The sequence below is a fragment of the Hyperolius riggenbachi genome, chromosome 1, assembly GCF_040937935.1.
Source record: "Hyperolius riggenbachi isolate aHypRig1 chromosome 1, aHypRig1.pri, whole genome shotgun sequence".
Taxonomy (NCBI): domain Eukaryota; kingdom Metazoa; phylum Chordata; class Amphibia; order Anura; family Hyperoliidae; genus Hyperolius; species Hyperolius riggenbachi.
The window spans coordinates 427,122,412-427,135,337 of NC_090646.1; the positions used below are offsets into that span (position 1 = coordinate 427,122,412).

The 12,926-nt window shown below is 42.6% G+C and overlaps 1 protein-coding gene across 4 annotated transcripts in view; it reads right to left on the reverse strand.

Moving 5' to 3' along the window:
- Window positions 1–12,926, reverse strand: part of KIF27 (kinesin family member 27) — a 70,954-nt gene that overhangs the window by 10,790 nt on the left and 47,238 nt on the right. For all 4 annotated transcript variants that reach the window (XM_068236981.1, XM_068236964.1, XM_068236971.1 and 1 more), the window contains 2 exons: window positions 7,116–7,331; window positions 3,836–4,042 (listed from right to left, as the gene is read on the reverse strand). In XM_068236981.1, coding sequence (XP_068093082.1) covers window positions 3,836–4,042; window positions 7,116–7,331 — 423 coding nt within the window. The remainder of the gene's footprint in view (window positions 1–3,835; window positions 4,043–7,115; window positions 7,332–12,926) is intronic.

The window sequence follows — 12,926 nt, forward strand, 5'->3', positions numbered from 1 at the left end:
GCACTTTGTGGTAGACATCAAACACTTTTATTGATTTACAGAACCTTACTGTTTACCCATATTACCCTAGACCACAGGCACATATACAGTGGCTTGCAAAAGTATTCGGCCCCCTTGAGGTTTTCCACATTTTGTTACATTACTGCCACAAACATGAATCAATTTTATTGGAATTCCATGTGAAAGACCAATACAAAGTGTTGAACACGTGAGAAGTGGATCGAAAAATCATACATGATTCCAAACATTTTTTACAAATCAATAACTGCAACGTGAGGTGTGCGTAATTATTTAGCCCCCTGAGTCAATACTTTGTAGAACCACTTGTGCTGCAATTACAGCTGCCAGTCTTTTAGGGTATGTCTCTACCAGCTTTGCACATCTAGAGACTGAAATCCTTGCCCATTCTTCTTTGCAAAACAGCTCCAGCTCAGTCAGATTAGATGGACAGCGTTTGTGAAAAGCAATTTTCAGATCTTGCCACAGATTCTCGATTGGATTTAGATCTGGACTTTGACTGGGCCATTCTAACACATGGATATGTTTTGTTTTATACCATTCCATTGTTGCCCTGGCTTTATGTTTAGGGTTGTTGTCCTGCTGGAAGGTGAACCTCTGCCCCAGTCTCAAGTCTTTTGCAGACTCCAAGAGGTTTTCTTCCAAGTTTGCCCTGTATTTGGCTCCATCCATCTTTCCATCAACTTTGACCAGCTTCCCTGTCCCTGCTGAAGAGAAACACCCCCAGAGCATGATGCTGCCACCACCATATTTGACAGTGGGGATGGTGTGTTCTGAGTGATGTGCAGTGTTAGTTTTCTGCCACACATAGCGTTTTGCATTTTGGCCAAAAAGTTCAATTTTGGTCTCATCTGACCAGAGCACTTTCTTCCACATGTATGCTGTGTCCCCCACATGGCTTGTGGCAAACTGCAAATGGGACTTCTTATGCTTTTCTGTTAACAATGGCTTTCTTCTTGCCACTCTTCCATACAGGCCAACTTTGTGCCGTGCACGACTAATAGTTGTCCTATGGACAGATTCCCCCACCTGAGCTGTAGATCTCTGCAGCTCGTCCAGAGTCACCATGGGCCTCTTGACTGCATTTCTGATCAGCGCTCTCCTTATTCGGCCTGTGAGTTTAGGTGGACGGCCTTGTCTTGGTAGGTTTACAGTTATGCCATACTCCTTCCATTTCTGAATGATCGCTTGAACAGTGCTCTGTGGTATGTTCAAGGCTTTGGAAATCTTTTTGTAGCCTAGGCCTGCTTTAAATCTCTCAATAACTTTATCCCTGACCTGTCTGGTGTGTTCTTTGGACTTCATGGTGTTGTTGCTCCCAAGATTCTCTTAGACAACCTCTGAGGCCGTCACTGACCAGCTGTATTTGTACTGACATTAGATTACACACATATGCATTCTATTTAGTCATTAGCACTCATCAGGCAATGTCTATGGGCAACTGACTGCACTCAGACCAATGGGGGCTGAATAATTACGTACATCCCACATTGCAGTTATTGATTTGTAAAAAATGTTTGGAATCATGTATGATTTTCGTTCCACCTCTCACGTGTACACCACTTTGTATTGGTCTTTCACATGGAATTCCAATAAAATTGATTCATATTTGTGGCAGTAATGTGACAAAATGTGGAAAACTTCAAGGGGGCCGAATACTTTTGCAAGCCACTGTATATTTTACTTCCAGTATTCTTATGGTTCCAAATCTCATCACTTTTTATCTCTCAGTGGGCACTAAAGGATTGAATCCAATAGGAATCATACTAAAAAAATAAACCAGATACTTACCTAAGATAAACCAGATACTTCCCACTCCTCTGACGGTCCCATCATTTAAAGTGGACCCAAATTAAAAATGCAAGATTTCAGAAATAAAATCTGTTTTCTAAGTTATAATAATAATTAGCAGCCTTTTTTCAGCTGCATGATGACAAATCTAAAATATTTTACATTTATTGGAGAAACCCCTCCCTTCCTTTCAAATTGCCGGGACAGAATCCGGCAAACTGGTGGAGTAGATGGTGTCCAGCAAAGGAGGAATTGCTACGGGCTGCCACCTGTATATCCCTAGTTATGAAAAGAGAAGGGTGAAAAGCAGTCACTGAGATGCTCATAGGTTTGAAGGAGTGTTTATTTATCTTTGTATGTGTCAGAGTGGTGCAACTAAATATTTTGAATTAATAAAATGTTTGGTTTGGGTCTGCTTTAAGTGGTAGCTCCCGTTTGGATCCCCCAACGCGGGGGACTTCGGAAGACTTCCGAGCCCTCCCATAGACAAGCAGCTCCATACTGCACAAGCGTGAGTACTCCGGCTCCCGAAGACTTCCGAAGCCTCCCTTCCTAGGCAGAGTGATCAGTATTTGACCAAATTGGTAAAATACTGCCACCGGGGAGCCAGCGCTGGGATGGGGACTGAGAGAGGAGCAGGAAGGCTCTATAGGACATCATAGCACGACTTTGTTGGAAGTCCTCTGGCTCAAAGGCATACCCATGAGAAGTGCTCGGAGTCCCTTTAAATTGTAGGTATAGCAGTGGCCAAATTTACTTGCGGTGCAATTACTGTATATACTCAACTAAAAGTCTAGAAATGTACGTCCAACTCATTTAATAAAAGTTTAGGGGTCGACTTGTACACACATCGGATCTAAATTTGTCACAGCAAAGGGACGGTGGGGCGGGGGTGATTGTGCACCTCTCATTCAACCTTTGTAGAGCAAGCTGCAACGGCCAGTGTGCTTTATAACCTCCCTCCATCACCTTCTGCATGGAGGAGCACTACTTTGTATAGCTTACAGGTCTGAAAGTCCTGGCCACAAGAATTAACAAGGAAAGGGCAGAGTGAAACATACTGGGCTGCTTACTAAGGAGGAGGAGAGGATAACTGCTGCACTTGGGGACCTGGAGGAGTTATTGGCTGCATTTTAGGGCCAGGAGGGAGTAATGGAAGCAATAATGTATGCAGTTGAGTCATTAACCCTGGTCCCCAAGTACAGCCATTAACTTTTCTGGGTAGACTTATACTTGAGTTAATAAAAAAAATTCCAGCCTAAGAGGGTCCAATATTGGGGTCCAACTTATGAGGTCGACTTATATTCGAGGATATACAAGTGATTAGCTGGAGAAAAACTAGCAAGATTTCAGGCATGTACTGGCGGCAATCAACTGTCCAACATGATGAACTTTCTAAAATGTTGTGTGGTTGCCATTTGAAACACAATGCAATTAGGCTAAGTGGAATTTTTGAGCAAAATAAATGTAGAAAAATACACCGTCATATTGGAGAAGGGTCTTGTGCTAGTATATCAGTTAAAGACAGCTGAACAAAAAATAGACTGTTCATGGAAAATAGAACACCTTACCTTACAGAAAAAAAGATCAAAGAATGGTATGCATAAAAAAGTATCCAAAAGCTTCCATGAAAAGCATTGAATACATTTCTTGGCCATACGTGATTGTGAAAGTGAGATTATGTTCACAAAAGCTTGCTTGCTGAAAAGAGTGGAGTGTTTGCAGACCGAATGGGCCAACCTTCCTCAGGTGAAGATCGCAAAACTCACTACCTCAATCTGCAACTGGGTTAAGATTTTCCAGACAGAAAGTGGCGGAACTACATTTAATTCACATATTTGTCATTTGTATCAAGTGAATACTGTGACATTTACACTGTATATGACAAATTACCAAAAACCTGAATGTCTAGTTACTTATGAGATTGCACATTTTTTAGAGTGACATAGCTACAGATGAAGACTTTGCATGTAGACTTCAGGTCTGTGTTAAGTGATGCCATTGAGAGATCATAAACAGTGCTTACCTTTTTAAAGTATCTGACAAGGATAGATCTGATCTCAGAAACCGAAAGGGAGCTGAACTTTTCAATGACATTAGATTCACTTTGTGTAAGAATCTGGGAGGAATCTTTTAAGGTCCATTGTCGGCTTTGGATGCCTTCATTCTTGTACTCAATGGCAGCCTCCAAAGCCTCTATTCCCTCTTCCAGCTGGAACAAGATGTGCTCTTCCTTTTGAAACAATACACAAGGCTCTTATTAGTACTTCTAGTTTAGCTTTGTGAAGAAAATCCATTTATTAACCACTTCAGCCCGCAGGTTGTTTTCACCTTATGGATGCAAGCAATTTTCACATATCAGCGCTCCCATTCATTCGCCATTATCACTACTTATCACAACTAAATAATCTATAATTTTTTTCCACCACAAATTAGGCTTTTTATAGGTGATTTTTTTGAAATTATTTTATTCTCTATGCATTTTAAAGGGGGGGGGGAAAAAAGGAAAAATACTCGGTTTTTCATTTTTTTTGTCCACTATAGTTTTAAAATAAACAATGCTACTGTAGATAAAACCCACACATTTTATTTGCCCATTTATCCTGGTTATCCCAACATTTAAATTATATTCCTAGTGCAATGTATGAGGATAATGCATTATTTGGAATAAGGGTGCATTTTTTCTATATTATCTTTTTAGTTTTCTCACTGTACCATAGCAATAATTGCAAGCCCTTATTTGCAAAAATAACAGTAATATACCCTCATGACATACATATTTAAAACATTGATTCCTTAAAGAGAACCTGTACTGAGTAAAAATATTTAAAATAAACACATGAGGTAACTTCAAATGAACATTACATAGTTACTTTGCCATCAGTTCCTTTCAGAAGCTCACCATTTTCTTCTGACAATGGTCCCTTCCAGTTCTGACAATATTTTGTCAGATCTGAAATATATCAGTTGCTGTCAATAAAATATCAGTTGCTGTCAGTTATAGCTGAGAGGAAAACTGATGTACCAGGTAATGTCTATGTTTCCCTATGGCTCATGTTTCCCTATGGCTCAAGTGGGCGAAGTTACAGTTTAACTGTGTGCTGACCAGAAAGCTGTTATGGTGTAATGGCTATTTTCAAAATGGAGGACGGAAAATTCCCTTGATCACAGTGAACAAACAGGACGCGAGACAGGAGAAAGACACTGAGGAGTAGACTACATGGATGGTAAGTATGACTTGTGTATGCTTATTTTGACTTTTAATTTTAAGTTCAGGTTTTCTTTAAGGTAACATTTTATGTATTATATTTTAAATTCTGTCATCTTGTTATCTTTTTACAAACTTTTTATTTTGGTACAGAATATATGAAAATAAACATTTTATTGCTTTTGATTCAGTTTGCCACTAAAAATAATTTACAAGACATAGGCCTCAACCCTAAAACCCCCTAAAATCTATTCTTCAACTTATCACAGTTAAAATAATACCACATATAACTCAGTTGATGGCTAGTTGTAGTCATGTAGTTTTGCTGAGGGTAGGAAGACACTAGGCAGAAACGCTAGTGTTGTGTAAAACGCTAGCGTTAATGCGCATAATGTAAGTCACTGGGCTGCATGAAAAACGCATTTGTTTGCGTTCTGCAATGTGCGTTTTTGAAATGCAGAACTTGCTGCATATCTTTCCAAAACGCATCTAAATGCACATAATGTAGGTAAATGGTGACGCAGAGGTATATCGTTTTATTTTGTTTTTAATGTTTGATGCTGTATTTCCGCTTCCTGTTGACTTCCTAGAGATGAGCCAAAGAGGACATTGAAAATGTATGCTGATCATTTAATGGAAGTTTCTAGCTTTACAGAAGAGAGTTTTATTTTTGAAGTGCAGGCTAAGCATCCCAAACACGTGTACATTTCAACAACCACAAACTTCTAAGCTCTCCTACACAACCCACAAGATAAATGATGCAAGAGCATGCTTTTATACTGGCCACATTCCCATAAACTTGCAGAAACCGCAAATCAGAAACGCATTAAAAACTGACAAAACCGCACTTGCGATTCATATGTGCAAAACACAAATGCAGTAAAATGCAAGCAAAACGTTTGCGCAAAAAGCAAACTCACTCAAAATGTACTTCATTATAGGAACGCAGTGCCCACCTCGTCCACTGAGTCTCTGCCTTCTGAAGGACTGCTCGTGGTTTTGAGCTATGCTGTCATCTTACAGCCGGATCACGGGAAGGCGGAGAAAAACAAGGACGCCACCTAGCCAGTAGCGGGACAGCTGGTATACCCGTATGGGTTATTCAGCAACAGATGCCATGTGGACCAATCACAGAGGAGTTCTCTGTATCCACTGTGAGAGACTCTGATAACTCAGAGGGTGGGTCCCAAATGTTCCCAATCAGCCAATCAAGGAACTTCTGGAAGCCATCGGCCAATCATCCGGGGGGCGCTGCCACCAGACTAGCCAATCACGTGTACCCGCTGCTCTGTCCAGCTCTGCTGCTCTCCTCACTCTCCCTATCCGCCTCGCTGATGCGGTCACTGCCATCTGCAAATTGGATCTGCTGATGGACAAGGCAGCTGGGGCGGCTGTTGCTTGGTCAGCATCTCTTCTCCACAGTGTGCCGACTCATTAGGCTAGGGCTTCACACAATGAAATCAGGATGATGAAAAAACAAAACTATCGCATTAAGCAGTAAATTTGTTTAGCTTTTTAAATAGGTAATAGACTGCCTAGGTGCTGACCCCTTAGTGAGAGAAAGACTCTTCTGTAACAGCCCCTCCAGTGACAGCTACCACAGTAACAACCACTTCAGTGACATCCCCACAATAATGGTTCAGTCAGTAACAGATCCTTAGAGAACAGCTCACTCAAGTAACTGCTCCTCTGGTCAGCAAATTCAGTGACAGATCTCTTCAGCAATGCCCCCCACCCCCATGACAGTCCTCTTACTTCATGATTTTGCACTGACATCTTTTACTTCACACCTGCTTTTACCTCTGTCTCCCTCATGGGCTTCTCCTCACCTGACCAGTACCATTACGTGAGGACATTCTTTGTGATTGGTTAATTGTCTGGAGAGGAGGGAGCGACAAGAGAGAGAGAGAGAGAGGGTGTAGCTGCAGTAAGTGAATTTCATAGAGGAGGGGAAAAAGATTGATGCAGCACAGGGGAGACACATCACCAGCACTGCCCCTACACACTAATGTGACCTTGCACACAGGTGGGGAACCACTGTCAAAAGCATGAATACAAAGTGATTCTAAAAGAAAAATGGAGCTGGAATTTGATATACCTCTGCAGACAGCACCGTGCCATTCTTCATTTTGTCATCCAGGCTGTCTCTCCTCTGTAGGAGCTGATCTCGCTCTTTCTGAAGGGCTTTCACTTCCTTTGATAGCATCTTTTGTTCTTCAGTATTACCACTGTGCAGTTTCTTACTCTTGTCAGTCAGTTCATTCTCTACAGCATTGAGTCGCACTGACAACCTCAGCATGTCACTGTTTAGAACCTGGGGAAACAAAAAGGACTGAACCTTAAGTGAAAATAAACGGTTGAGAAAAATGTGTATATTACCTGTATCCTCCTACTTCTAAAAATGACTTTTAGATATCCCACAGTTTTATGTTATGTTTAAAAACTTCAAAAAAATAGATTTATTATTTTTTTCTCAGCTCACTGGCAGCCTGCCCGTGTCTCAGAGAGATTACATATTTGAACTATTGCAAGGGGTGGTGTCCCTGTGGAGACTTGTGCAAAGGTGACACTATGACAGTTCGCCAGAGGTGGGTACTCACTTGTGTTTCCATATATGAAATATGCTCTGAATAGCACAGTTCTCTGTCAGACAAGTATTTTATGGCTGGAATTCGTTATCAATAAAAAGTACCATATTTTTGGGAATATAAGATGCACTTTTTCTACCCCAAAACTTCGGGGATGTAATGCACTTTCCCCGGCGCATGTGCACCGCTAGTGTACAGGATCAGTGTGCATAGAGGCAGCGGTATTGAGGACTGCGCCTGCGCAGCACAGCCCGGCGGACGTCCGATGACGTCAGCGTGCCGGCGTGGGACGCAGAAGTTCCGGGCCTTGGAGCGCAGAAGAGCCCGACCTGGCAGCTGGCCTGGCCAGGTCGGGTCGGCCACCGGAGACCACCGGGAGCCTGCAGAGGGCACCTCCTGCCTGCCACGGGCTGGAGGAAGCCCCAGGTAAGTGGAAATTGATTTTTATTTTTTACCCACCCTCTCTGAACCTTCCCTTTAAAGACAGTTTTAAGAGGTAAAATGTCCATAAGACACCCCTGCACCATAGACACACCTAGGTTTAGTTATTTTTTTCCTGATATCTGCCCTCTTAACCTAGGTGAGTCTCATATGCCGAAGCGTGTTTTATTCTTAAAAATACAGTATTTAATGGCTGCAATTCCTTACCAGTGAGGGATTCTGTAGTCTGACTGGGTCTCGACTGAGGAAAAACTGTCATTTGCATAGCTAAATACTAACTCTTTCAAGCAGGGAAGGAAGAAAAGAAGTACAGCATATGTGTTTGCCACTGTACATACACATGTCTATAATCACTTAAAGAGAACCCGAGGTGGGTTTGAAGAATATTATCTGCATACAGAGGCTGGATCTGCCTATACAGCCCAGCCTCTGTTGCTATCCCAAACCCCACTAAGGTCCCCCTGCACTCTGCAATCCCTGATAAATCACAGCCAAGCTGCTGACAAACAGCTTGTCAGAGCTGGCTCTGTTTATTTCTATAGTGTCAGTCTGCTGCTCTCCCCGCCTCCTGCAGAACTCCAGTCCCCGCCTGCATCCCTTCCCTCCCTGCTGATTGGAGGAAAGGGACGGGGGCAGGGACCGGAGCTATGCAGGAGGCGGGGGAGCAGTTGAGACTGACACTACAGATGTAAACACAGCCTCACAACACGGCTGTGATTTATGAGGGATTGCAGAGTGCAGGGGGACCTTAGTGGTGTTTGGGATAGCAACAGGCTTTATAGGCAGATCCAGCCTCTGTATGCAGATAACATTCTTTAAACACACCTCGGGTTCTCTTTAACCACTTGAGGACCTAGGGCTTTCTACCCCTTAAGGACCGGCCACTTTTTTCCATTCAGACCACTGCAGCTTTCACGGTTTATTGCTCGCTCATACAACCTACCACCTAAATGAATTTTGGCTCCTTTTCTTGTCACTAATAAAGCTTTCTTTTGGTGCTATTTGATTGCTCCTGCGATTTTTACTTTTTATTATATTCAGCAAAAAAGACATGAATTTTGGCAAAAAAATGATTTTTTTAACTTTCTGTGCTGACAGTTTTCAAATAAAGTAAAATTTCTGTATACATGCAGCGCGAAAAATGTGGACAAACATGTTTTTGATAAAAAAAAACCCATTCAGTGTATATTTATTGGTTTGGGTAAAAGTTATAGCGTTTACAAACTATGGTGCAAAAAGTGAATTTTCCCATTTTCAAGCATCTCTGACTTTTCTGACCCCCTGTCATGTTTCATGAGGGGCTAGAATTCCAGGATAGTATAAATACCCCCCAAATGACCCCATTTTGGAAAGAAGACATCCCAAAGTATTCACTGAGAGGCATAGTGAGTTCATAGAAGATATTATTTTTTGTCACAAGTAAGCGGAAAATGACACTTTGTGAGAGAAAAAAAAAAAAAGTTTCCATTTCTTCTAACTTGCGACAAAAAAAAAATGAAATCTGCCACGGACTCACCATGCCCCTCTCTGAATACCTTGAAGGGTCTACTTTCCAAAATGGGATCATTTGTGGGGTGTGTTTACTGTCCTGACATTTTGGGGGGTGCTAAATTGTAAGCACCCCTGTAAAGCCTAAAGGTGCTCATTGGACTTTGGACCCCTTAGCGCAGTTAGGCTGCAAAAAAGTGCCACACATGTGGTATTGCCGTACTCAGGAGAAGTAGTATAATGTGTTTTGGGGTGTATTTTTACACATACCCATGCTGGGTGGGAGAAATATCTCTGTAAATGACAATTTGTTAATTTTTTTTACACACAATTGTCCATTTACAGAGATATTTCTCCCACTCAGCATGGGTATGTGTAAAAATACACCACAAAACACATTATACTACTTCTCCTGAGTACGGCGATACCACATGTGTGGCACTTTTTTGCACCCTAACTGCGCTAAAGGGCCCAAAGTCCAATGAGTACCTTTAGGATTTCACAGGTCATTTTGAGAAATTTCGTTTCAAGACTACTCCTCACGGTTTAGGGCCCCTAAAATGCCAGGGCAGTATAGGAACCCCACAAATGACCCCATTTTAGAAAGAAGACACCCCAAGGTATTCCGTTAGGAGTATGGCGAGTTCATAGAAGATTTTATTTTTTGTCACAAGTTAGCGGAAAATGACACTTTGTGAAAAAACACAATTAAAATCAATTTCCGCTAACTTTTGACAAAAAATAAAATCTTCTATGAACTCACCATACTCCTAACGGAATACCTTGGGGTGTCTTCTTTCTAAAATGGGGTCATTTGTGGGGTTCCTATACTGCCCTGGCATTTTAGGGGCCCTAAACTGTGAGGAGTAGTCTTGAAACGAAATTTCTCAAAATGACCTGTGAAATCCTAAAGGTACTCATTGGACTTTGGGCCCTTTAGCGCAGTTAGGGTGCAAAAAAGTGCCACACATGTGGTATCGCCATACTCGGGAGAAGTAGTACAATGTGTTTTGGGGTGTATTTTTACACATACCCATGCTGGGTGGGAGAAATACCTCTGTAAATGGACAATTGTGTGTAAAAAAATCAAAAGATTGTCATTTACAGAGGTATTTCTCCCACCCAGCATGGGTATGTGTAAAAATACACCCCAAAACACATTGTACTACTTCTCCCGAGTACGGCGATACCACATGTGTGGCACTTTTTTGCACCCTAACTGCACTAAGGGGCCCAAAGTCCAATGAGTACCTTTAGGATTTCACAGGTCATTTTTGTTTCAAGACTACTCCTCACGGTTTAGGGCCCCTAAAATGCCAGGGCAGTATAGGAACCCCACTAATGACCCCATTTTAGAAAGAAGACACCCCAAGGTATTCCGTTAGGAGTATGGTGAGTTCATAGAAGTTTTTATTTTTTTGTCACAAGTTAGCGGAAATTGATTTTAATAGTTTTTTTTCACAAAGTGTCATTTTCCGCTAACTTGTGACAAAAAATAAAATCTTCTATGAACTCACCATACTCCGTACGGAATACCTTTGGGTGTCTTCTTTCTAGAATGGGGTCATTTGTGGGGTTCCTATACTGCCCTGGCATTTTAGGGGCCCTAAACCGTGAGGAGTAGTCTTGAAACCAAATGTCGCAAAATGACCTGTGAAATCCTAAAGGTACTCATTGGACTTTGGGCCCCTTAGCGTACTTAGGGTGTAAAAAAGTGCCACACATGTGGTACCGCTGTACTCAGGAGAAGTAGTATAATGCGTTTTGGGGTGTATTTTTACACATACCCATGCTAAGTGGGAGAAATATCTCTGTAAATGACAATTGTTTGATTTTTTTACACACAATTGTCCATTTACATAGAAATTTCTCCCACCCAGCATGGGTATGTGTAAAAATACACCCCAAAACACATTATACTACTTTTCCTGAGTACGGCGGTACCACATGTGTGACACTTTTTTGCAGCCTAGGTGCGCTAAGGGGCCCAACGTCCTATTCACAGGTCATTTTGAAGCATTTGTTTTCTAGACTACTCCTCGCGGTTTAGGGCCCCTAAAATGCCAGGGCAGTATAGGAACCCCACAAGTGACCCCATTTTAGAAAGAAGACACCCCAAGGTATTCCGTTAGGTGTATGGCGAGTTCATAGAAGATTTTATTTTTTGTCACAAGTTAGTGAAAAATGACACTTTGTGAAAAAAAAACAATAAAAAATAATTTCCGCTAACTTTTGACAAAAAATAAAATCTTCTATGAACTCGTCATACACCTAACATAATACCTTGGGGTGTCTTTTTTTCTAAAATGTGGTCACTTGTGGGGTTCCTATACCGCCCTGGCATTTTACAGGCCCAAAACCGTGAGTAGTCTGGAAACCAAATGTCTCAAAATGACTGTTCAGGGGTATAAGCATCTGCAAATTTTGATGACAGGTGGTCTATGAGGGGGCGAATTTTGTGGAACCGGTCATAAGCAGGGGGGCCTTTTAGATGACAGGTTGTATTGGGCCTGATCTGATGGATAGGAGTGCTAGGGGGGTGACAGGAGGTGATTGATGGGTGTCTCAGGGGGTGGTTAGAGGGGAAAATAGATGCAATCCATGCACTGGGGAGGTGATCGGAAGGGGGTCTGAGGGTTTGGCCGAGTGATCAGGAGCCCACACGGGGCAAATTGGGGCCTGATCTGATGGGTAGGTGTGCTAGGGGGTGACAGGAGGTGATTGATGGGTGTCTCAAGGTGTGATTAGAGGGGGGAATAGATGCAAGCAATGCACTGGCGAGGTGATCAGGGCTGGGGTCTGAGGGCATTCTGAGGGTGTGGGCGGGTGATTGAGTGCCCTAGGGGCAGATAGGGGTCTAATCTGATAGGTAGCAGTGACAGGGGGTGATTGATGGGTAATTAGTGGGTGTTTAGGGTAGAGAATAGATGGAAACACTGCGCTTGGGTGGTGATCTGATGTCGGATCTGCGGGCGATCTATTGGTGTGGGTGGGTGATCAGTTTGCCCGCAAGGGGCAGGTTAGGGGCTGATTGATGGGTGGCAGTGACAGCGGGTGATTGATGGGTGGCAGTGACAGGGGGTGATTGATGGGTGGCAGTGACAGGGGGTGATTGATGGGTGATTGATAGGTGATTGACAGGTAATCAGTGGGTTATTACAGGGGAGAACAGATGTAAATATTGCACTGGCGAATTGATAAGAGGGGGTCTGAGGGCAATCTGAGCGTGTAGGCGGGCGATTGGGTGCCCGCAAGGGGCAGATTAGGGTCTGATCTGATAGGTAACAGTGACAGGTGGTGATAGGGAGTGATTGATGGGTGATTGATGGGTAATTAGTGGGTGTTTAGAGGAGAGAATAGATGTAAACAATGGATTTGGGAGGTGATCTGAT